At 39.2% G+C, this 27,026-nt stretch overlaps 1 protein-coding gene across 2 annotated transcripts; it reads left to right on the top strand.

Annotated features, from left to right (window-relative positions):
- Positions 1-240: 240 nt before the first annotated feature.
- On the top strand, positions 241-18,624 carry hnrnpc (heterogeneous nuclear ribonucleoprotein C). 2 transcript variants are annotated; one of them, XM_038291894.1, is made up of 9 exons: positions 241-393; positions 838-906; positions 11,290-11,564; positions 14,432-14,504; positions 14,874-14,921; positions 15,136-15,314; positions 15,496-15,597; positions 17,519-17,670; positions 17,746-18,624. In XM_038291894.1, exons 2-9 carry the CDS (start codon positions 893-895, stop codon positions 17,830-17,832), a joined length of 930 nt encoding a protein of 309 aa, XP_038147822.1. In that variant the 5' UTR covers positions 241-393; positions 838-892; the 3' UTR covers positions 17,833-18,624. The 2 variants fall into 2 exon arrangements, with proteins under 2 accessions (XP_038147822.1, XP_038147830.1); XM_038291902.1 differs by having other exon boundaries at positions 242-393; positions 15,136-15,305.
- Positions 18,625-27,026: the final 8,402 nt, after the last annotated feature.

Here is a 27,026-nt window from a genome sequence, read left to right on the forward strand (position 1 = left end):
CTTTTTCCCTCCGATTCCGATTAACTTGTTTTAACTGTAAAACTAATAGGACTTTGAATTGCGTTTAGCAGCTAATTCTAATTATCTGTGAAGGGTTTTGTCTAAAACTAGCTCACGCCCTCACTTGCGTCAAAAGCAGCGATTGGCTGACGCCCTCATCGACGTACAAAGCGGCCAATCGGTGATAGACTTTTCCAAAACACGTCTGCTCAGATATCCAATCAGAAACCAGGACATCACGCAGAGGGTGGGGCCTATCTGGGTCGGAGACTGTGGACCGACGCCATTTCGTGTCCACTAGTTTCAAGGTGCTGCCAGAGCAGTAAGCGGATAATCCAGCTCCAAATTAAAGCAGGCTTTCAGTTGTTCTCATTTTTAGTGTTTAAGGTCCTGGTGAGTATTTTTAACGGGAGATTTTTGGCAATCTTTCCCATTTTTTTTGTCCTGAATATTGAAGCGTCTTTGGAATTTTTTAATTGTATTTTTTTTATTGCATTTTTTTCCTGGCTGTTATTTTTTTCACCCAGACTGTGTTGGCTGACTGTTATGGCGTCCAGTCTATCAGCGGGCAGCAAACGCTGCCCTTATTCTAGATTTTGTGTAGTTTTTCCTATTTCAAACCGCCATTTTTAATGATGTTGTGGTTCTTTTACCATTTATCTGATTGCTTGTTTTCATGGAGGATTGTTCCAGGATGATCTGGATAGTTTTTTTTATTAAAGGCCTAAAAAGAGAAATGTTTTATTTTTATTTTTTTATTATTGCTTTTTTTTATCAATCGCCATGAATCCTGCTTTGCATTTCTTGACACAGAGTGTTTTTGAATTTTCTTTGTAGTGATTGGTTGCTGTCCTGAGGCTTTATGTTTCCTGCTGCAAGTCTCTGAGGAGTGATGTCATTTTTCAGGCAAGATGATTCTGGCATTTTTTTCAAGGACATTTAAACATTTTGCACAATGAAAACGAGTTGGATTTTTCTTTGCATAGATGCAACACATTGTATTCTGTTGATTTTGATCTGATTAATAAAGATGGATTTAATCCAGACAGGATATGCTAGTAGAGTTTGTCTGAGGGATGACTGGGCTCCAACAGGGGATAAATAGCTTAGCTTAGATTGGGATCATTAGCTTTAGCAGCTGTCTGTAGCCTAACAGCAAACTCACTTTATTTGATTTATATCTAAGGATAGATCAAACAAGCTCTCTGTTCTGGACAAACGGAGGAAAGCAGTGATGTGTTCCTGCTTATATTAGCACAGACATGCAGGTTTAACAGACAATTAAGTTAGATTATATCCCCCAGTTGATCTAATGTTTTTCAATGTTTTAAATATGTAGATCATCCATTAACTCGCTATCAGTGGTGTCAAAAGCGCACACATTTGTTACTTAAGTAGAAGTATAGATACTGCAGTTTAAAAACACTCTGGTAAAAGTTGAAGTATCAACTTGACCTCTTTAATCAATTAAAAGTGAAAAATGAAAAATCAAAATTTCAAGCCAATATTCTTATTGGAATCCAGGATGAAACCTTATCACCTTTGTAACATAAAAAAGTAGATATTTTGATTGGAAAAAATTAATGTCAATGTAATAAGAAATAGCAAATTTCCTGAATAAATTAAGAAAAATAACAAAAGTGCTTCTATAAGAAATTCATGAAAAACATTCTTTGGTAAAACAAAACCTTAGAGAAATTAATGGTGATACTGGCACTTAGATCTTTTAGTTCATAAACCTAAATATAAATGTTAACTAGGCTTATTAACGTTTTAACTTTGAATTTTAATTAGATTTTTAACTTTTTTTCTGGACTTTTTTACCTTATTTACAGTAAGTAATATCTATCATTCAAGGGCTCATCTAATTGGTCAAATACCAAAATAAGATGTACAGCCATGTAGCATCTTTGCTGAATGCCTGGATATAGATGTTGTGGTTCTAGACTTCACAGTGGGACTGGGGGGGTATACAAGGGGAAAAAAACGCTAAGTTGAAGAGTCGTAGTAGACTCCAACTCTTCTAACGTTTTTAATCACATTACAGCTTGTCAAATTCATAACAATATGATTGAAGAAAATGGAGGGGGGGAAAAAAAAGCTAGAATTTTGTTTCCTTTAATTGACAATAATCCACATCCTTAATAAATGTATTAACCTGTTAAAAAAATAAATGGATGCAAAATAGTTTAGTAGTTTTTAAAAGTGGATTGAACAAACGGGCCTTTGTTGTTGATGTAAATTAGCCGACATCACGTTCAGCTGTAGTAAATAGATGGTTTATTTACAAGTTTATCCTTAAAGATGTTTTATTGTATAGTGGGGAAAAAAATAAATTAATAAAAACAGACAAGCTCAGGTTCATATTTAATGATGAGCAGTTCTTCTCTCAGGTCAGCATGTTTACATTCCTGCTTCACCATCTAAATTTCTGTGAGATCAGCATGAATTTAAAAATATTTCCTCACTCAGCCTGGGGCCCAATCACGGCCCTCTGACTGAACACAGTTGGGGAATGAACAAATAGGACCGATTTGATGCAGATGGAGACTTTCTATTATATAGGCAGATACATTAATACATAACATCTACTATTAAACAAGTTTGGTTCCTTTTTTATAGTTAATCCATTGTCTGTGTTTAGTTTGTAGTAAATAGAAGCACAAACATGCTAATGTTTTATTCACACCTGACCTGGTTTAAATGGACCAGAGTTTCTCTGAAGGTGTGAATGTAGATCAGTAAATTCTGGTCCAGACTGTTTAATTGGACTGAGACTCACCTTCCTGGATGGTAGTTAGCAGTGGGTCTCCCTATAAAACACATTATCTTTGATAAGATTAGAAACAAAAGTCTATCTATAAGTGAGCTGGTCTAGACCCTCTTATTGGTTCCACAGCTGTAAAACTGAGGCTCTGGATGAAGGACTTCAGGTTCTGTGTCCTGCTGTAATAAATCCCACTAACACTACGGTCAAAACGGCCCGAGCACGGTAACCGAGATAACTGGACCGCGTCAGACACAACCGAACCGCTCTAAATCTAGTACTAGTTCATCACTAGGGCTCGGGGCGGTTCGGCTGATTCATTTTGTGGGTTTTCCAGCACGTCCAGCTTTGTAGTTCACAGATCTCTTCACCTGTTCACAATATAAACTTCTTATCAGCCTGTTAACTATAAATGGCATCAAAAGAGTGTGGCAGGGGAAGCTATCCAGGTTTATAAGTTCCTGAATGTTATAATAATATAATTGAACTTTATTGACCTCACATTGGAGAAATCTACCTCTGCATTTAACCCATCCTCTTGGGGAGCAGAGGGCTGCCATTGTGCGGATCAATCGGGGTTAAAGGAATAGTACACCCAACACTCTGGAGTACTTTCTGGGATCTGGGAGGCTTCTTGCTGTCTGCTGACATTCAAATAATGGAGGTCTATGGTGACCGAGACAGAAAGGTCAATAAAAGTCCACAAAAAACGTGTCAATATTCCTCCATACTGCTCGTCCAATGTATTCCAAGTGTCCTGAGTTGGTAGCATCCAGAATTTACTCGAAACGAAGTCATTTAGAATGTTTTTAGAGCATAAACAGTAGTGTATAGGATTTCCTGAAAGCGCGCACTTGCGCGCTCACGACGCTACGGAAGCCGGCAGACCAAACCAGCGCATTCAGCTCGGCAAAGAACTCATGCTCTTCCTCAACACTGAAGTCCTCAGATATTTTTCTTTCGTTGTTTCTTTCTTTGCACAGGTAAACAGCACATTTCTTCTTCTACGCTTGCATTATTGGAAGAGCAGACGCTGAATGCGCACTTTCATCTGGTTTGATCTGCCGGCTTCCGTAGCGTCGTGAGCGCGCGTGTGCGCGCTTTCAGGAAATCCTATACACTACTGTTTATGCTCTAAAAACATTCTAAATGACTTTGTTTCGAGTAAATTCTGGATGCTACCCACTCAGGACACTTGGAATACATTGGACGAGCAGTATGGAGGAATATTGACACGTTTTTTGTGGACTTTTATGGACCTTTCTGTCTCGGTCACCATAGACCTCCATTATTTGAATGTCAGCAGACAGCAAGAAGCCTCCCAGATCTCCAGATGCATTTGAGATATCAAAAAAGTACTCCAGACTGTTGTTCAGCATGGGGGTGAGTAGAAAATCAAGGCTAATCATGTTTTGGGTGTACTATTCCTTTAAGGGTTTTGCTCAGACCCAGAGTGAAGCAGTCCGGATCAAACTGCATACTAACAACCTTCTCAGAACACAAGCGCACTGCTCCAACCACTAGGCTAACACTCCCCCACTAATGTTATGTTATGGGTGCCGCCATTTTTGCTTGCATAATTCCCACCTTTAGAGCTGCAGTATCGTGGGCCGCCGATAGGAGGCGAGGAACTAGCGTGATGTGTAAATGGTCATAAGGAACCAAGCTCGGCACGGTTAACCAATCCAATCTGGGCACAGATCGCTTCCAGAGCGATAGTGTTAATGGGGCAGTGTAACTTCCGACTTTAAAGCCCCAAGTTCTTATTTTACTGTTAGCTAAACACTTTGATTTTATGTGAAATGCAGTAAATAAATAACAGTTATCATCATGGAAGTTACAGAATGATTTTCTATAGTTCATTTAGGGTTTTAAATGTATTTTTCACTTATTTCTATCAAACTCTGATGTTTCTCTCCCCTACATCCTGAATCACATAACTCAAATGACCCAATAGGCAGGTTAGGCGATGATGTCATCTAGCAGCTTCTAGGACAGCTAGTAAGCGCTTCTGTCCCACAGCAGTGTTTTCTGTGGCCCGTAGGAGCTTTCAAATCATCAACTTGAAATCTCAGCATGAGGAGAAGTTTGGGCAGCAGCACTTTAAGCTGTTATCACAGCGTCAGAAACCTCCAGTATCACTGAATGCTTGCTTGGCTGGAAGAAGGCACTGAATCAAGTACCATCATTCCCAACCCTGGAAAATATTCCATGTCTTTTTCAATCCAGTGGGGATAAAATGATAAATTAGGGCTGAAAAAACTAATCAGATTAATCGTGATTAATAGATTAATGAAATAATCGTCAACTAAATTAGTAATAGGTTAATCGTTAACTGGAGTATAAAGAGTGTAAAATATGCTTTTAGCTGTCAGAACTTAGAGCTCTAATCAATCAAAAATTGTAAAAAAAAAAAAAAAAAAGAATTTTTACAACCTTTTGAATTTAAGATAAAAAAACAAATCTATCAATCTGCCTTATCCAGATGTTTGTTTTTACCTGGTTTAAATCCGTGAGGAAATCTTCGTTAAGGAATCCGAAGGTATCCGATTATTAATGGAAAAAATAATCGACAGATTAATCCATATGCAAAATAATCTTTAGTTGGAGCCCAATTATAAATAATGAAGGCAGAAAAGATCATTTGAGGAACTTGAAAGTCTCTTCTTTGTCAAACCTAACATGAAGGTTTCTCTACACAATCAGGTTTTCTGAATAAACAAATAGATGCAAAATAAATCCTGTAAAACTTACGTAGTTTGACAACAGTTTAAGGTTTTCAGAGGTATTATTAATATAATGTAATCCAGAAATAAATGAATAGCAGCTAAAAATATTAGAGCAGCTTCAGTATCGATGCCCTTTCACATCATTGAGTGTTGATATGTTTGACAACCTTATTAGGAGCTAAATTATTTGGCTTCCAGCATCATGATTGTTCCCATTTTTTGTTTTTATGAAACAACATTCTTAATCTGCATAAAATAGATTTGGATATTTTTTTTATTTTAAATCAAAGTCCATAGCTGTAAAGATGATCAATCTGATAGTGATTGGTTTAATAACTCTGCTACAAAAATGGTGTAATGAATCAAAGCAGAAGCAGATTGGGGCCAAAATTATCTCAAGTGAACAGATGAGAGGCTCCCAGAGTCAGAATCACCTCTAATTAAACATATTAACACTGAGGCACCTTTTGATTACCATGTTTATAAAGTATCAGCAATCACTGCCTTTTCCATAAAGAACAAGCCGTCTCATACCCAGTAAAAAAGAAAATGTGTTATTTTAACACCTACAGAGTTGAATCTAACTCTGTCCCAGGTAACATTTGGTCCCACTCCAAATGAGTGTAAAATATACTCGATAAATAGTGTTAGAGTTAATTTTACTCAGTGTCAAAATGAAGGCGACCTCTAAGAAAATGGCGGGTAATCGATCCCATACAGACTAAAGGTTTCACTGCATTGCTGTCAAATTTTACACTCATTATTGTCTCCAACACTTGAGAAAATTTACGCTGAGTTTTTAATGCTCCATTTAGATTTAAAATAACATTTAACACCAAATATATAACTGTGTCCCCCTCCTGTTTTAATCCTCATCTCCCTCTGTGATAAAACATCATCTCCGTTTGATCTGACCTCCTGTTGTAGGAATACAGACGTCTGCCCGGTGGCCATAAGCGGCACAGATGTGCCACATCTGCGCCCGCCGTGCGTCTCCGGCCATCATGTTGCTCCAATCTGAGGCCAGTTAGTAACAGAACGCTCATATCACCGACACATGGAGACGGGAAATAAATCAGCATCTCTCTAAATCAGAGCGTTACTATGCAGGGTCGGGTTTCAGGGAATAGATGATATAAGGCAGGTGGATGAGAGGAAAATCAGACTTTAGACAGATTTTATCATTTTGTTCACACAAGTGGAAAACAAAAAGAAATTTCGTTTGGAACAGCTCACTGCACAATTTGTCCAGTTTTAAAATCTAGTTTTTGTTTCTGTCATTTTTAGCTTTATTGGTTTCAAACAAAGGAAATAACTTGAGGCTTCAGTATCCCTGTGATTATCATTTATTTCCTTTTCTAAAAACTCGTCAAAATATGACCTCTGTCAATCAAATATGGAGCAACTTGGACTGAACAGAACCTCATTAACAACTAAATATTTCTACTATCTTCTCAGTTTTTTAGTGCTGCAGACATTGATCAGTTAGGAGGGGAAGAGAAGAGATAGACGCTCTGTCTGTCTGTCCGTCCGTCTGTCTCCAGCTTACAGAGACGTTTGGGTTTAAATGCTGCAGTGCAGCTCTGGCCAGATGACCTGCTGCATGCATGTAATGTATCTATCTGCAGAACTGAAAAGTGGAATCTGTCCCTGCAAGAGTGCAGCTGTTTTAGTTTATTTCAAATGAAAACGGTTTCTGTCTGCATAAAAAATTTGGTCACACACGTTTAATCCGGTCAGAGGGATTCTAGGAACCACAGTGATTCAGTTCTGCAGCCTCCCTCTGTACCGTTATAATGAGATCCCATCTCTGCAGTCTTACATAACTTTGCAGCAAATGTGACAATAACTCCAAACAGCGGCGTTTCTAGACCGTATTTACTCGGAGGGACGGCGTGTTTTAGATGGGGACACAGAAAGCATAGAACTAAAAAAAGAAAAAAAACAACAGGTTAATACTTAAGCATTTAAAATATATTAATAGAGCCACAGAATCAATGAGCTGCTTGTGTCTGCGCTCTGAATAAAACAAATTTTCCTCATCATTTAGTTTAATTAAAATTGTTTGTTGTTCCAAATGAAAATTAGTATTTTTGGACTAAAATTGGTAAAATCCTAAAAAAAAACCTGAAGTAATTAGTTACTTATTAAATATCTACAAAAATATTAAATAATATAATTCTGTGGGATATCAAAGTATATTAATCATTCCAGTATATTTTTGACTTTTTTTTTTCAAATGAAAATGATCACTTTTATTAAAATCAGAAGTAGAACTTAAAACAGATCAATTCAGCTGTAACAAATCAGTATTTTTTTTTATTTGGTTTAAGATAACATTTAGAAGATAAAAACAGTATGTCAATATGACTGAAGCAATTTTTAAATCATACTTAAAAAGAACTTTAAAGAAAAGATTTTATAGTCGTCTAAGGGAGCTATGAGCCACCATGTCTGTTCTAGAGCTTATCAATCATTAGATTTATCTGTCTATGAGTTACCTTTAAGCAATTCAGCAATAAACTAAGTACACTCAGTATTAATAGTATAAATTACCAATACTAAATAAATAATCAGATTATTAAATATTTTAACTAGATAAGCTTTATTAAACTAAAAAAGGGAAAGTGCACCATGTAAGGTTTATTTAACGGTCTAAAAAAAGTAAATAAGAATTTGTTGTCTGATAAATTGACACATATCTTACAATATTTCTTTTTAGGCTTTTTTTCTGTAATCCACCAATCTAAAAATCAAAGCCTTTACTTGTGTCCAACATTATAAATGCTGCTAAATGATAATCCAAACTCTCTGGGTCTGAACTGGACATTTACTGCTTAATTCTCTTTGGAAAGTTTCTATGTTGTGCTTGAAATTAGACATACCCTTCCCAAAAAGAAAAAAAAAACAACTGCCAGTATTAAAAAAAAAATGCAATTGGAAAAAAAAGTGATAATACATAAAAATGATTAAAAAATGGCAATCATGACATTTATTTTAAATATATATGGATAAATAAAACAGATAAACAAGCCTGATGGAGCTCCTGAACTAAAAAGTCAGACTTCTGCACCTGTTGACAGGTATTCTGCTTCACTGTTTATAAGTAATGTACTTTTAATTTGTGTGGGACACTTCCACTAACAGAAACAAGATGGAGATAATGACCGTCACTTATTAAAATCAGGCTAGTCTTACTTATTGGAGCAAGACTTGTATGTTTAAAATGTGAATAAAACCATCAGAGGTTAAAGCTGATATAATGTCCATCCTTTCTTCTTTATTACCATTGGGTGACTTCTTAAAGAAGGATCCATCCCATATGGGGAAAACTGAATTCCTATATAAATAAATTTGGACAACAGTCTTTTATCTTTTCCCCGTTGTCATCATATCTGATGTTGCTAAAGCTCTTTCTATCTCATAAAAGTCAATCTATCAAGATCCACAGGAGTTTTTGGCTTTAAACTTACCACAGTTTTATTTATTTTTTCTATTTGCAATTTTTTAGGCTGTAGTTGCTTTTATTTAGGCAAGTTTTGAAAATAGGCAGACAGGAAATGGGATTAGACAGAAGAGGCAGACGTGTGGCAAAGGTCACAAGGCCGGGATTTAAACCTGTGCAGATGATGCGGGTTTAATCCTTTCCCCACCGCCAGACTGGCCAAACTTACCAACGGTTACCAAAATATAAAGCAGGATAACAACCTTCGCACTATAAAAAGTCAACATTCTGGTGTGTGATAACAAATTCCACTTTTAAAGAATACCTTTACAGCCCTTTTAGTTGTTTAACTGCTCCCGGTCCAAAGCTGCAGTCTACAACACATGGTGTACTTATTAGCAGTTAATTATTTGATCTTTTATTAACCTTTTATCTGAGCTTATACTAACATGTTAAGAAAGTGTACCACGTATCACCCTTTTAAGATCCCTTTGGGATCATCTTTTCTCCAACAGATGGCCCTCCACCAATCCCATAAAGACACCACTGAGTGACTGAGTGTCGGCTGCATTATGATCCGCTTCCACTACACAGACTTAGACAGCTTTTAATTGTGGTTTTGTATCAACAGAGTGTATACAAAACGATGGCAACGGCAATGGAACGGCTACAGCACTAAAAGCCCCTGCTTTTAGTGCTGTAGCATCAAAACACAGTCCTCGTGTTAAAACATACTTTGTTGTGTATTAATCTGCACTAATCATAAGATAAAATAAAGTTAATGTTTTATAAGTTTAAAGTTGTTTTCCCAAATACTGTTATAAGAGCAATTCAAGGCCAAAAAGGAAAAAAAAAAAAAAAACAGAGCAATGAATGGCGCCATTCAAGGCCAGAGAGGAGAAAAGCAGAGCAGTGAGTATGTGTAACTATTGCACCTGGCCCCAAAAGGAGTGAAGTCTGCAGGACAACGCAGGGTTGAGGCCCCTTAGTGATAAGAAAGCACACTCAATAAAAATGAAATATTTGACATCTCAAGGTTGCCCAGCTCAGCAAAATTTGGCCATACAAAAAGAGTTGTTATTTTCAAGGCACACGGAGCGGTAATGGTCCCAGAAAGGGTGATGCTTTGACTAAGATACGAGGGGGGAGCAGTAGGCCAGACTGACATGGCTTGAAGCAAGGGAAAGATGTGTTCTGACATGTTTGTGACTAAACCGTCATAAGTTTCTGATTTGAATGCACCAGATGTTTTCATGGCCTGAGAGATTGCTCTCACAAGAATGAGATGTGTCTATGAATGTCACCGTGTTTTGCAGATAAATATCAATGTGACCTTTACCAAAGACTGAAATATGTTCTGAAGGGGGTTTTTCACCGACAAGAAATGTATAAAAGGGAGCGGTGTTCACCATTTGTTCAGCTTCGGCTCACCGGTGACCAGCTCAGTGTGAATGTGTTGTGTTTAGCAATAAACACACTGGACCCGGACTCAGCTGCCTCTGCCTAAATTTTTTGATCTTTGTTTGAGACTTTTTCTGCTTTTTAAGAACTTTGAATTTTTATAAAACTTAGCTTCAATTTTAAGTCGTCAAGAAGAGAATTATAGACGACAACTTCATGCTGGGAACAATTTTAGAAAAATAAACTGGAAAATTTAAGGTAAAAATGTCAGATATTATTGATGTTTAACAGCCAGTTAGCCCGGCCAGCCTGCCTGATACCACGTATAAATGGCATAGAGCTCGATTTCAAAGGCGGGACTACTGTAACTGGGTCAGTTTGATTAGGTGAGAACCAATCAGATTACTACTAATTACATATAAAAACTCCAAGCAACACCCTCTGTTTTTGTAACTTTGCAGTCTGTGAAACATGTCCAGTCTTTGAGGAAATTCTCCAGGAAACGGTTTCTGCCAGTTCTGCCTAAAATATCTGAGGATGTAAGATATCCTCTGTTAGATTCTTAACTGTTATTGAAGCATGGCTCTATTTCAGTTACCAGCTGATTTTTGTGCTAGCAGAAAAGTGTTGCTGCATTATGGGTAATTCTGGCCCTGAGAGTCACACATCGCAAAGTTCGGCGTCCAGTGCTGTGATTCGTGCGGCCAGATCTGGCCGAGGTCTATAGCAGTTTCCCACACTGTATGACGCTTTGTGTATCTCGGCCTGGTTGGTAAACCTGGTTTTCAAGTTTAGTTTTCCACAAGAGGGAACTCACATAAAATTAGCGGTTGGAATACCCCAAATATTCAAGTACCAGAAGTATCTTCTGCTTTCTATGTGACATCACGATGTACAGCTATACCTTATCCAGACATCCTAATCAACATTTTATGTGCTTTTGCCAGGTGGTCCACGTCGCCCTCCTCTTCCAGCTTGATGGCGAGCAGCAATGTGACCAACAAGACTGATCCCCACTCCCTGAACTCCCGAGTCTTCATCGGCAACCTCAACACCCTGCTGGTCACCAAAGCGGACGTTGAGGCCATCTTCTCCAAGTACGGCAAGATCGTCGGCTGCTCCATCCACAAGGGCTTCGCCTTCGTCCAGTACTCCAACGAGAGGAACGCCAGGGCCGCCGTGGTAGGAGAGAACGGACGAATTGTGGTTGGGCAGGTGTTGGGTAAGTCTGCTTGATCTTCCAGAGCGTTGTAGTGATTCAGGGCTGTAGTCCTTCAGGTTTTAGACCTATTCCTGTTGGAAGAAACCTAAATAAGAGGCTTCTCTAGGTTTTATCAAGTTCTGTTAATAATCAATTAATTTACTCTGTTGGACGTGGAAAAGATCTAAACATGCTGAAAGGCAGCCTTTCAGTCATAGTGAAGTCATATTTAAATTTTAAATTATTCTGCCTTAAACATGTATATAAATGTATTCTTTATCAGACCGTATTGTGCCAAAAGTTAGAAAATTTCTATTTTTAAAACAATCCTGTCTTAAAATCTTTTTTTTTTTTTCGTTATCATATGCAGGTCAGTTAGTTATATGTCAGCTTGTACACCTAAATTTGGCCAATCATATATCAACGATCATCTGTCAATCAAATTTTTTTGGTCATAGCATCTTGATTCATATGTTGCAGCTAATATACGCAACGGTTGAAATAAGAAATAAGAATAATTTCCTTTCCGAATGAGTTCCGTCCCAGTGTTCACGGGGATGGACGTCTGTGTCTTTAGCAGGCGTAGAGCTAACAGATCTGGCAGCGTTCGAGGCAAGGGCTCAAACATGTACGGCTGGAAGCCTTCTACACTAAACCAAGCTTCTGCCACCCTGGCGTCCTCTTCCACAACATCTTTGTCCCAACTTTTCTCCTCTAAATAAAAAATGGATGACGGTAGGGCTGCAACAACGAATCGATAAAATCGATAAAAATCGACTTTTAAAAGCGTTTGCAACGAATTTCATCATCGAATAGCTGTGTCGCGCGATTAATGCGTCATCCGCCGCCGCCGTCATCACATCCACTTGACTGAAGCGGGGGAAGAAGAAGAAAAAATACGGCACAGCGAGCCAGCGCTGCAGGTGCAGTGTTGCCAACTCAGCGACTTTTCCGACCCCTCCAGCGACTATTTTTCAAAAAAGCGACTAGCGACAAATCTGGCGACTTTTTACGGTGTCACTTGCGGCTTCTGGAGACTCTTACGTGAAAGCATGTATCATTCCTACTCTGCCGTGGGGCGCCTCCCCCCGCTCCCACAGGAATCCCTCTCAGCGCTTAAGTCAGAGCCGCAGGATGTTTACCCTCAGCGTCCAGACTGCAAATGAAGCGCGCATGCGCCGGGATTGACGGCGCAAATTGATCACAATAATTAAAATAGCCTGCGCTTTGTAAAGCGAAAAAAGTCGTAACATGCAACTTCTGTCAAAACAAATGAACATGGCACGGAACCACCATGTTTGTTTCGTTTTAAAGTGGGGAAACGTAACGTTAGTTTCTCAGGTAGCTCATCTGATGCTTTCCTTACCGTGTTAGTAGGTTACAGACATTTAAATATCTGTCTTTGAAGGATGTGTTTTTTAGCACCCCTAGTTCTCTCATTTTTATTCCAAATACAATTTATAATTTGAATCACAGGGCTATTTTTATCTCTATGGTTAAGTATTTTCTCAAGTAGCAACTTTAACTGCCATACTTTCCTTTTTTTTTTTTTTTATGTCTCTTTTTGCACTTTATGAAACAAAGTAGCCTACGGTATATTTTGTGGATGTACAGCTACATTTCTCATGTAAGTTTGCGTATTTTTAACACAAACATTTATTTTTCATATTGCACCAGTACAGTTAATGAGCAACCTGTACTTGTGTGCTTGTTTGTTCTGTCTAAAATGTTTATTTTGGAATAAAGAGGTTAATCTAAAAAAAAATTTTTGTCCGATTCATCGATTAATCGAAAAAATAATCGGCCGATTCATCGATTTTTAAAATAATCGTTAGTTGCAGCCCTAGATGACGGAGGAGACTCATCCACGACCTCCGACACTAAACTCTCCTCCTCTTGCATGTTTCCTCTGTCCATAGCGTTCCTTGACAGTGTCGGTTCTAAGTCACCAATTTAGCGCTACTTGGTCCCAATGGAATTTCCCATTGGGAACCTACTAGCACTAAGTTGCTAACTGGTTAGCAAGATGCTTCCGAGACATCGGCTACAACCAACCTTGCTTGTGAACCTTCAACCACAACAATCCTGCCCCCTTGATAAACGACCAATCGCATTCACTTTATTCACTCGCGCGCCACTCGGGAGAATTTGGAACTGCAACCGTTGGAACAGCCGCTTCCCTACGACTTTTAAGGACTGACTCCGTCACTGTACGACACAGAAATTGAGAAATAATTGGCTGAAAATCCCTGAAAAAAAGGAAACCAATCTGACTTTAACCAAATAGTTTGTTGCCAGGCGTTTGCTTGTCTTAATGTCTAAGGGTAGAACAAACTGTAGAACTACACAACTATTGCTTTTAAGAAATCTGCATAAACTAAGACACGAACTGGATATTTTTGCCTGAAAAAAACAATTTAAAAAATACAACTTTGACTTTAATGAGGCAGATCTTTTATATCTAATGGATGGGGATCTTTCTAAACGCCAATGGCGCCATAGAACTGTGTTTTAAGGCAAAGGGAATTACTAAAACCAATGTTAATAGTGAGTTTTGAGCGTTTGAGCTGTTAGTGAAATTATTGAATTGGAAGAAACCTTGGTGAGGATTAGTGCTTTGACTTCCCTGTCTTTCTATATTAATGTCTTACTAATGTTGACCTATATTTGCATTAAAATAAAGAAAACAATCCTCCACTGCTACCTTGAATATTTTTTTTTTCTGCTGGTAGCTCTTATGATAATGATCTGCTCAGGAAAATGGATCCAGGGACAGAATGATTGGCCTTTTTTTTTTTTGCTGTTTTTGCTTCTGCTGCCCTCTAGTGCTAAAAGTTAATAAAGTTGCTTTAAAGTCAAATTTATTGGTTTCTGTGAACCTCCTGCAGACATCAACCTGGCGGGTGAGCCGAGGCCTCGCAGGTCGAAGACGGTGAAGCGATCAGCAGGAGAGATGTACAGGTGGGTGTCCCTGCTGTTTCCCTGGTAACAACATACCAAAGTGATCAGAAGATGAGGAATACTGTTTTAGATCTAGTTTTTAATTTTACTTATGGCTAACAAAGGTGTTTATTGAATATAATTTTTTTCTTTTTGCTAGTTTTAGTTAACAGTAATAACCATATTTCCCATGTTGGCTCAAAGGTTAATCCAACATTTCTTCTACTGGTTTCTATCTGCTTGTGTTCAGTTTTTAATGGGATTTCAGTAATAAAACAATAATAAAATGTGAAAAATTAAAACAGTAGAATGAATTGAGTGAGGAGCTATAAGGATGTTCTGTGCTGCTCTAACATCTGTGCTGTTTTTGTTTGTTTTGCTGCTCCACAGCTCATCTTTTGATTTGGATTATGATTTTCAGAGAGATTACTATGACAGGTAACATGTCTGTTTTTATCCCCGAGGATGAAATGTTCACTTTCTTCTCTTTATTCCTCATCAACCCTCTACTGTCCAAATGTCAAACCTCCCATTTTCTTTTTTTTTTCCATTTTAATCCAAAGCTAAATAAATCCTCTTTCACTCTTGAAGCCAAATGAGGTGAAACCATTTAACGTCGTCTTCATCATCTTCATCCCTCTGTCACTTCCAGGATGTACGCCTACCAGCCCAGAGGGGCGCCTCCCCCCCCTCCCTCTCTGTCCCACTCGGTGGTTCCCTCCAAGCGTCCCAGGGTCAGCCTGAGCAGCGGGGAGAGCAGAAGGAGCAGGACCGCCTTCTCCTCCACCTCCTCCAAGAGAAGCCAGAGGATCTCCCACACAAGTAGTTATGGTCTTTATCCGACACCTGAACTCATTGTAGATAGAAAGATAGAAATGTTTCCTTAGATGTGGGACAGACCTCTCCATCATTTGCTTTTAGGGGTTTTATCGATTGATAGAATGGATTTGAAGGGCATCAATGCGTCCACACATGGAGCAGACTAACATGTCCGCTACTGTTTGTCCCGCAGTGAGAACGGACGACTTACAGACCATAAAGAGGGAGCTGACGCAGATCAAACACAAACTGGTCCACCTGCTGGACAGCCTGGAGCACATTGAGAAGAACCACAGTAAGAAGAAACATGTTTTTAGCTTTTTAAAGAGGTGTAGGAGCTGCTTAACAATCGCTGTACTGTCGGGTCGTAATGTGGATCCACCTCATCTTTACCCAGAAGGGATTTTGACAGTTTTCCTTTAAAAAAAAAGTATATCTGTCAAAAAAGGCTATTGGCTGGTTTTAGATGTAGAGCAGAGCTTAGAAAGGCTTTGCCTCATCCGACTGCCGCCTCACCTCTAGATTTACTGGATCCATCCATCCATCCATCCATCCATCCATCCATCCATATCTTCTCACCTTTAAAGGTCAGACATTTTACAAGAACGACTGCATTTTCTCCCGTTCTACATCGTACACAGGGTCCCTTATCACCATCCTGGAGATCCTGCGTCCTGCACCGTCTTGATGCGTCATGTGATCAGCTCCTCTACAGTCCTGCTGGTTATTTGACTCAGGTGCTTGAAGCAGAGACACATCTAAAAGGTGCAGGACAGCAGGCTTCCAGGACTGGACCCTGAGATAAACCATCAGAAAGAAATGCATCATTGTAAAATAGGAAGGAGACGGCCATTTAAAGATAGAAATATTATTATTTTTTTAATCTTTAAATGGATATAGGCAGTAGATCCACCCTCTGATTCAAATCATTTTGTTTTGAAACATTTCTCTGTTAGTTTTTGCCTAAAAATGCTTCAATTCAGTCAGATTGGATGGAGAACAACAATGTTTAGGTCTCCCCACAGCTTAACAGGCTTTAGATCCTTACTTTGACTAGGCCATTCCAACATATGCATACGCTTTGTTCACAATGCCTCAGACTCTATGTTTAGTGTCCTTTTTCCATGCACTAAGGTCAGATTTTGGGGATTAACAGTAAGGATTTCCTGATCCAACTTTTTCAGTATTGACCTGATCAAAGCTCAGCACCAATCATGCTTTTATTACTTATTTTGTTGTGCAAAATATCAGAAAACGTTTGATTATCAACCAATTATTTACATAAACTACTTCACTGTCGCTACAAGCGTGGTTAGAGTGAGGGATTGCCTTCGAGTCAATGAGTCGATACAATGAACTGGTTTTCCTTAGATAGAAAACTGTGAATCAATCTGACTGTAGGATCTGGTGAACTGTAAAGTGCCTTGAGATGACGTGTTGTTAGTTGGTGTTATAAACATAAACTGAATTGAATTAAATAAACATTAACCCCTTAAGCGGTACCGGGTCAAACTGACACCTGCTCATGTTTATATATTTATAGAAATGGCCAGAACACAGTCACATGGTGTTTCATCCACATGCCTTTCAAAATGGGGCTTAAAATTTTCTAAAACACAAATACTTTTTGTTTTATAGCTCTGTGAACAAACAAAATAAGATTTAAAATTCCACCTGACATGTCTGACTCTGCAATGCCAGCAGCATTGGAAACTAGAGGGTCACACCTTCTTCCCACGAGGTGTCGAACATAATAGCAACTATTTCAGGTGATGTAAAAGGAATGCGTAACGTATGGGTGCTGGGTCAGTTCACTTTATGCACGGCAGCTTCCAGGTTGCTCTGCTCCATGGATCCTGTTTCGGCTCGTCTCTCTATCATTTTATGTCAGGTGAGGTCAGAGGTGATATATTCCCATATTAGTTATATGTCTGATGGCAGATGAGGACGTCCCTGTTAACCGTTAAAGGTCGCCCTGCCTGCATCGCCTCCAGAGCGCCTATCGTCTGGTTTGCCTGCTGGTTCAGCTTCAAGTCATGCCTGTGAAGAATGTCGATGTGCTATTTCCTTGTAAGATGATGGACTTGGTGTGAGGCGTTCAATGGCTGCTAGTATTTTGTTCTCTAACTTCCTCTGTGACTTTAAACGTCCCACAGGATTCATTCAGCTCATGCATATTTTGAACTTAGATCTATTTCCATGTCTTTTGTGCACAGAGATAAAAAGCACCAAGGCAGAACCTGGTGAGGTGTCTCCCATGCACTCGTCTACCTCCAGCAAGAGGGAGGGGAGCCTGAAGAGAGCCAGTGAGAGTCAGGATCTGAACGACTCGGAGGAGGACGGGGACCTGCTGGAGGACGAGGACCAGGTCAACCACCATCTGAGGTGTCTCCAGGTTTTAACGTGTTGATGTCTTCCTCATGTTCTCCTTCTCACTTCACAGGAGAAAAGCAGAAGGCGGGATGAGGACGAGCAGGAGGAAGGGGAGGAGGACGACGACGATGACAGCACCAACGGAGACGAGCCCTGAACCGGCAGAGGAGCTACAGCAGTTTCTCCACTTGTGTTAATTTGTTGATTTTCGCTGAAAAGGAGAGAATTTCCAGTGTAGATATGAAGCTCACATGTTCAAGATGTGAAGTTCTGGTTTTATTTCCCTTTTTGTTTCTTTAAATCAAACCTTTCATGTTTGTTCTCAGTGACCCTTTGCTGCCGGTAGACAGTCTCAGATTTCTAGCGTTTGAAGAAAAGCTAAAGAGACGGATGTTGGAGAATTGAACAGAGTTTAAGTTGTAGTTCTTCCTCACATCTTCCTCGCTGACCGATGGTGAAATTCACTGTTTTACCCTGAAACGAAGAACCGGTTCATATTTTACTTAGAAAAATCAGTTTAGGAGCTTTTTTAATTGTAAAACTGATGAATTTGACTTAAGAATTGGAATTAAATGCAACTTGTAGGTGTTTAGCATGTTGGGTTAGAGTAGTTTTTTTTTTGTTCATTGTTAGACGTTTGTGTTGATTTGAACAAAATGAATGACTTTAGTTTTAATGTAAGTTTGGGTATAAAACTTTTCCCTCTGAAACTGCTGCTATTCCTGCTGCAACGCTGCATTCCAACCAGCGGGTGGCGCCAAATGATGTCTGTGTTCTGATGTCTCCTTATTTTTCTCCTGAGATAGAAACCTGATCAGGCAGAAATGTTTCTCCTCTCTGTATGAATTCTGTAGGTTAATCATTATTTAGCGAAAACTGACTCCTCCATCTTCACTGGATGTTTCTTACTTGGCTTCACAGGCTAATAAACACGTTTTATCCTGTTGGATTGGATGCATCCTTGTGTTTTCCATTATTGGGACTGAACAGTCTATTTTAGTTTAGAAGACTAGCTCCTCTACAGAAAATGAGGATATGATAAAGATCTGATCGGATCCTAGAGATCACATCAACATCCATCAAAGTATTTTGATAGGACCTCTTTAGGAGACCCTGAATAAACCCAATTACTAATGCATATTGATATTCAGCTTAGGAGGGGGGAGTTAAACAGACAGGCTCCTTTGTAAAAAAATATATGCATTACAGTCCAAGTGTCTTTCAGACCTTACGATGGTGATCACAGTATAAACCGACGGCTGCTGTAGCTGTGTTTATCCTCATATGACCATATTCATCCCTGTAGTGTTTGGTCTGCTTTAAATGGACCAGAACTCGTTTTTCCCACTTTGATCGACCGTTTGTGCAGATATGGAAAGTCTCAAATTACCTTGATCTGAAGCAAACAACCAGAGCAAGGCCTGGTCTAAATATCAAATGCTAACTCCTGCTCTTAGGTCAACAATAGGAATACCATCCAGGGCAGGAAAGCATTTCCAGACAGCCTTATGGACGCCATATGATGGACACACACAGGTTAATGACACTGGTCAATATGGGAGGAGAGCCTGCAGGCAAAAAACTACAATAAAAAAATAAAGTCTCTTAGCAAAGGATTTACCTTGAGACGGTTTCAAAATATAAAGTTTATACCAGAATAAAGCTTTCGGTTATAGTTAATCTACAGGAAGGTTTAGTGGTTCTTTATGTTCATAAAAACACAGTATTTCTTTGACTCCACTAATGAATACATTTAAATAAAAAGGTGGGTTTCATTTTATAGCCTTTTTATAAGCAGCAGAGAGCTTTTTTACACCTGGAAATGTGTATATTTTTAAGAAGTGGGGAGTGGCGGCCGATTGGTTAGGGCATAGAGCTTGCAAACCTGAAGTTGTGAGTTCAAAACCCACTGCCACTCTGGCACACTGAGCAAGACCCTTAACCCCATGATGGCAGCCCACTGCTCTCCAAGGGGATGGGTTAAATGCAGAGTTACATTTCTCCAATATGAGATCAATAAAGTTAAATTATTAAGTATATATTTCATTGTTTTTTTCAGACCTCAGTATTTTACAAAACTAAAGGATATTTTAGTAGCAGACCAAAACTAGACTCCAATATAAACAGTGGTTATATTATCCATATAACCACTGGTAGGCAGAAGCATTTTAAGGTGTGAGGCAGCAGCTGTTATTTTCTCTTGGGATTTGTTAAGTCCGCTACAGAGCTTTGCAGAGGAATTCAAATATTAACTTTCTGTCATTCTGTCCTATTTCATCAGGATATATTTCAAAAGAATAGCTGGTTTTGATCTTTTTAAAATGTCTAAAGCAGAAAAGTGACACTTGCCTCTGACATCCCTACAGGGAAACATGATGGTGGCACCATTATGCTGTGGAAAAAGGATGATTTTCTTCCACCTGTCAGAGTATAACTCCTACCAGGGTATTTGTTGTTGCTATAGAAACATCTTCACCACCTCCATTACAAGCAGTTCCCCTCTCAATTAAAATATATTCAGTGATTTAATTGGAAAATATTGAGATTTTGCAAGTCAATTTCCAGTTGGTACAGTGTAGACTGACCCTGAACTGGTTTTAGATCAGTTTTCGGCCCCTCCTCAGTGCACATTAGTCCCTACTTTGACACCTATAAGAAAATGTCCTGGCTTCACCACTGCAGTCATGGAGTCTGGGTAAACTTGAATTCTTATTTTCAGCATCATCATATGATGTTATTTCGCCACAATTAGATTCATTAAGTCATCACTATTCATCTTTCTGTTATTTTTCTGGCCTGTCAACTAGTATTTTCATTCCCCTCCCCCTTCTGCTCTGTGCTGCCTCTGCTCAGCCTAATTGCCACTGATTCCTCTCACCTGTTTGCCAGCCTTCTTAAGCAGGCCTCTCTCTAGTTGACAGTGCCAGATTGCCTGAAAGCCTTGGCTAGTAACCATCCAGCATTTTTCTGTCTGTCTACCTGATCCTGACCTTTTTCTGCCTCCTGATTTTTTGAGCCTGCCTAGCCCTTGTTGGATCTGTTTTTTGTGCCGCCTGGATCCCTGACCTGTTTCTGTGCCCTGACCTTGTCCCTGGATTCTGTTTTGGATTCTCTGAAAATCTGATCACCTGGCTCTGATCCTGGACCTCCTTTGACCAAGATACTCTGCCAGGCCTCAGTGAGAATTCTGTCAAGCAACCAAAGTTCTCTGGAACCAAGACACCCCACCTGGATATTAAGAAAGGTTAGTGGCTTATCAGTCTGAACCTAAAATCATCAATTTCAGCCACTAACCTGTTCTCTCCCCTCCAGAGGCTTTGGCTCCTCTGATCCTGAAAAACCTGCATTATTCCCTCAATAAATCTTTTAAAGTTATTTCCTGTTGTGTTCTGGTTGTTTCTGGGTCCTCAGTCTGAATCTTAACACTTTCACACAGCTACTGGAAACAAATGTAGTTCAATCATACCGCAAGTGACTGGGAGATCAATTCAGTTTATTTATATAGCGCCAATTCACAACACAAGTTTTCTATCTAACGGAAACCAGTTGATTTCATGTACTCATTGACTCCAAGGCAATCCCTCACACTAAGCATGCTTGTAGCGACAGTGGAGAGGAAAAACTCCCTTTTAACAGGAAGAAACCTCCAGCAGAACCAGGCTCAGTCTACCGAGGCCGACTGGGGTTCAAGGAGACAGAAGCAGAGATACCGTCCAGGAAACACACAGCCAGGCAGACGAGCTCCACACAATGCACTGCTCCTAATGGGAAATGTTGCCTTCCTTCAGGGAAAACAATACAGCTTTTGTCCACTTGGTGGAACCAAAACCAAAATATTCTCAGATATTTCTCTTTCAAACTGTATATTTTAAAATTTCTCTTCTTTAAAGGAGAAATTCGGTTTTTAACACTTTTAGCCCATTTTCTGTAGTGTCCAGGATGAAATCGAATGATCGACACCAAAAGTTTGACAATTGCTCCTGTCTCTGCTTTTTGGCTCATTTAGAATCCACCCCCGGCTGCTTTAGAATGGCTTCCATAGTGCATGTCCGATAATGTCCTTAAAACAACCTTAAACGTTCTTTTTTTTTAAATATGCTTCTCACCGGGTCGTCAGCGCTGTTCAATGACGTTCCAAAAAAAGTTTCGTAAAGAAAAAACGTTCCTGTAGTGTTTTATTTAGCATTTTGTAAATCCCATTGAGTTCTGTTGGAATAGTCAATATTCCCCTGCCACCGGAAACGGAATGGGGCCTGTTTACACAGTTGGAGTCTTTTCGCTTCGCTCTGTGTACTCCGACGTCGAGAATCAAGAATCCACCTTTCGTATTCCATTTTCAGAGTTTTTTAAAGTGTTTAACAGAGACGTTAGCACCTCGACGTCGGAGTACACAGAGTGAAGCGAAAAGACTACAACTGTGTAAACAGGCCCCATTCCGTTTCCGGTGGCAGGGGAATATTGACTATTCCAACAGAACTCAATGGGATTTACAAAATGCTAAAAAAAACACTACAGGAACGTTTTTTCTTCACAAAACTTTTTTTGGAACGTCATTGAACAGCGCTGACGACCCGGTGAGTAGCATATTTTTAAAAAAGAACGTTTAAGGTTGTTTTAAGGACATTATCGGACATGCTCTATGGAAGCCATTCTAAAGCAGCCGGGGGTGGATTCTAAATGAGCCAAAAAGCAGAGACAGGACCAATTGTCAAAATTTTGGTGTCGATCATTCGATTTCATCCTGGACACTACAGAAAATGGGCTAAAAGTGTAAAAAACCGAACTTCTCCTTTAAGTTCATTTCAAAATGCATTTTCTCCTTACCTCTGGGGGCGGTCTATCCTCTACAGTCAGGAGTGAAGACATGTTTCTATTGGTCTGCATGGACCTGAGCAACAACACTTTTATTGGTGAATGATTGTGAGAGAGCGTTTGTACCTGGCTTTAAGGGAATGTCATCGGTGAAAGGCAATTTGAAAAGGATGAGATTTGTAAAACTCAATAGGAGAAAGAGAAATAAAAACTTAAAATACGAAATCTGTCAAAAAAAAAAGTATATTAAAGCTTGAAAAAAGCAATTTGAACAAAAAAAAATCAGTAAATAACAGCAAAGATTTTGCAAAACCTTTTTTGGATTAAGATGTTTTTTCAAGGTTTTATTACTTGGTTGCATTTTTTTTTGTTTGTTTACCAAATTGGGCAGATTTACAATTAGTTATCAGACTACATTAGATCAGTCCGTTTGCTGCGCATGTGCATGAAGGTCTAAATAGACATCAGCAAACCATTTAAAAACAGACTGCATGAAGAGATGGGCGGAAAAGAGAGGAAGATATAAGAAAGATGAAAAGAAGCTTAAAACAGGAGAAAGAAGGAGGAAAGTATAGCTGATCTTAAAGTTACCGATAGTTAGTGACTTTGGCTTCTTGGCTGCAGTAGGTGCTAGCACCAGCAGCAGCCCACAATCAGCAGCAACATCAGCTTTAAATGTGACACCTGTTGAACAAGAGATAAACAACTAGTGAGCATTAAACCGTTGAAGGGGATGTCCCCCTTTATTGATATTTACCCTATTCAAGATGGGTCATTTTAAAATGAAGTTTTGAATTTTGTTTGTAATTGCTACAGATGAGCAGAAATCAATCATTTAGGTGGGTTTTTTTTTCTTTCATGTTGAACTGGAAAACACCAGGATTCTAATGGAGAACAGAAAAATGGAGACAAACACATATTTACTTCCAGCTTTTATTTAATTCAAACAAAAAATGGAGAACGGATAAGCAGATCAAAGTTTGCCTACAGTGAAAAGAGTAACTGAGTTATTTGCTTTTGCTGTCGCCTTTTAGGAAACACAGGAAGAACCAATCAACTAAGTGAGAATGGGCTTAGTGAGGGACAAAAGAACAAATAATGTATATCTATTCTATTAAAATGTATCTTTATAATGGGCAGAGGTGTCAATTAACAAAGTACAAATACTTTGTTACTGTACTTTTTAGGTATCTGTACTTTATTCCATTACTTATTTTTTTTCCTACTTCTGACTTCTACTCATTACATTTTAACTCATTACGTTTGGCTTCGGTTTAAATAAAACTTTATAAATATCTATTGATAAGTCATATAACGCAAACACTCATTGGTTAGGTAAGGGAACTCATCAGAAGCAAGCAGCTGTTTTTCAGTCTGCAAACATGAATTGTCTATGCCATGCTACAATGTTGGATTCAGAAAAAGATGTTGAAATGTCTGAAAGGTCGGACACAGATGAGAGCGTATCGGGAGACGGAGACCAACAAGACCTCCCTCATCCTTTCATCTCAAAGAATTTGTATAGAAATAGTCGAAAAATTGAGCTTTTAATACATATAGTGGCTGTTTTTTTTAAAGGGTACTTTTTACTTTTATACTTTAAGTAGTTTTTGGAGCACATACTTTTTCACTTTTACTTGAGTAAAGAGGTCAAGTTGATACTTCAACAGTTTTTTTAAACTGCAGTATCTATACTTCTACTTAAGTAACACGTGTGTGCTTTTGACACCACTGATAGCGGGTCTGTTTTATGTGCTGTATTTTCAATTCAGAGGGCCCCACTCCTGTCTTTTAGCCTCGTGAGACCATCCTGATCTCGCGAGCTTTCAAGGTTTCACTCACAAATCAGTCTGGAGACTCTCCGTTGAAGAAAATCTGAAGCCGTTCACCAAACGAACGTCCAATCAGCGTTGGCTTTGAGGCCGGTTGAGATGTGACGCAACGAGAAGCGCGGCAGTTCAGTCTAAAGAACATGGCGGCTTCAGTCGATGAAACTAGCGTTAGCGTGGCTATCGAGCAAGTTTTATCGGAATTACAGAGCATTTCTTCACTGAAAGAAGAGCAAACACTGCTCTGGAGGCTTTTCTCAGAGGAAAAGATGATTTTGCTCTTCTCCCGACTGGTTTCGGCAAGAGTTTGATCTATTAATTGGCTTGTGCCTGGCTTGTGGTTGTGTTTTCGTCGTCGCTCTGTAAGTACGTCATATGCTTCGTTGATCTGATTGGTTTATTTGGCCCGTCTATCACCAACATAGGCCAATCAGCTAACCAGTATTTTCGCCCCTTCCCAAAATTACTTCAACGGAAGGTTTCCAGATGGATATGCGGAGCAAATCCATCTGGCGGAGTCAGGTTACCTGTCTTTGCCTTGGGCCCCAAATTTCCTACATTCACCCCTGTTAACAAAACCTGTTTTTTGCCTACCACCATAATGGAGCAAAGTTCACTTCAAAGAGTACTTATTGCAAGCTTTAAACTTATTGCTTATGGTTTTTTTTATTTATTTTTTTTATTTTAGTGTAATCCATTATGTTGTGTTAAGCAATAGTAGGAAAAAGTGATGTCATAACATATTTTATCCTTTACTTAAATGGCTCTCTGAAAAATGCTACCAGGAATCTTTGGAGGACTTGGAACTTGACAAGAGGAAGAAAAAAACAAAAACAAAGTAGGAGCTCTAAAGAGAGATGCTAAAGGCAAGAACTATTTCATCAACAGGGATCTTCACAGGATGAACTGTGATTAACAGGGAGGGGTGGTAAGAGCACAGAGGACCGGAGACAGATGGAGGGGCAGCTAACAGATGGAGAGAAGGAAGAAAGAGCGGAACAGATTTGTCAGGAAAGGCTGGGGGGGGGCAGAAGAAAGTGGAAACGGTGTAACAGTTAGAGCAAATGAAGGGCTGCAGCTTCTGTTTAAACTCTGCTGGATGCTTCATGGCACACCTGACACATAAAAGAATATTTAAAGGAATCAATAATCCTGATGCAGTTAACACTAATGCATTGAACATTTTATTACTGTTGTGTGATAAATCCATGCACTCTAACGCACAAACATTCAAATCAATTAAAAGGTTTGAAATCTGGCCCATATAACAGCACTGTGGAATCAGACCGAGTCTGATCAGATGGCAGCATCGCTGACATCCTGCAGGCCGTCTCGTCCTGTTTGCATCAGCGGGGCCACATGAGCAGCAGTGAGTGCAGCAGGATCATGCAATGAGTCTGAGGTGTGAGAACTTGTCTGAGTGGAAGATTTCCGCCTCCAACATGATAATCGACTCTGAATATGGAGAATAATTGAGCCTTTCAGTGAGAAACAACATGAGGTTTCAGAAGTCATGCAGTTTGCATCGACTCTCCAGTCGTTAGGTAATCACAGTTCTGCCAAAAAAATGATTCAACGCTCGCTGGAAAAGTGGCAAAACATACAAAACAAAGCAGCTGCTTGTCATAAAACATTCGAGAACAATTTGAACAGCTCCACATGACTAGAGCGATATCTGCAAATTAAAGATGAGTTACCATAACTACAGCTGTGAGGAAACTATTTAACCCTTTCATGACAAGCTCTCCCACCATCCAGACATCCAGCTCATATCTTTGGTTGAATATCACAGCTGCCTTTTTTCAAATGATGCAATTACTTTAGTTTCCTCTGTGACGTGTTATCAAACCAAGCCTTTATGGGATTCACCACTTTGTTACAGACGATGTGAAATTTTCTCCCAGAAATTTCTGATTTGTGAAACATTAGCATCGATATAAAAAGGAATTCTCATTGAAAAATGTCACGTTATGAGAACCACACAATCATTCTGGTTGTACAGGTGTACAGAAGTCCATGCACAAACAAGGTAAACCAAAATAACCCTCGACAAAGCAGCTGGTTGCTGCAACCAAGCATATTAAGGGGAAATTAAGTGGAAGAAAAAAGTGTGCTGGCATCATCATGAAATGTGTAACTAAAGCAAAAAAGGATGGCCCATCCATCCCTGAGAGGACTGTGAGCTAAAGCTCACTGAAGAGTTTGGGGAAGGTTAAAAAATATGTTGAGACAGTTGTTTAAATACAGGAACAGATGTTTTCAGGCAATGAGCTGCTAAGGTTTTCCTTCTGTTAAGCAGCTCCATATACACAACTTAACTGGGTTAAGGATTCTAATTTTCTTTTTAGATGAAAGTAAACTGAAACATTTTTGGAAAATTAAGGTTTCAGATTCGGGGTGACAAGTGAATCCATGTTACTTCAGGTCTAGACTGAAGGAGATGGGTGAGGAGAGAAATAGTGGGAGGTAGAGTCTGATCCAGCAGCAGAGAACTCAGTCTAGATAGATGTTTCTCCTTGACCTTTGCTCTGCCATAACTTATCCAAAAATAGTTAGGTTATCCTGAGATATTTTCTACATTTATGCTGCTATAGGTTTAGGCTATTGGAGGACATAGGGACCGTTTTTTCTTCATTCTGCATCATTATATCTCTATTCTCCCATTCTACAGTATCTGTTGGTTCAATCTCTAGCATTATGATCTGACTGC

Source organism: Cyprinodon tularosa, unplaced genomic scaffold (genome assembly GCF_016077235.1).
Source record: "Cyprinodon tularosa strain WSP-4 unplaced genomic scaffold, ASM1607723v1 ctg1083, whole genome shotgun sequence".
Lineage (NCBI taxonomy): Eukaryota > Metazoa > Chordata > Actinopteri > Cyprinodontiformes > Cyprinodontidae > Cyprinodon > Cyprinodon tularosa.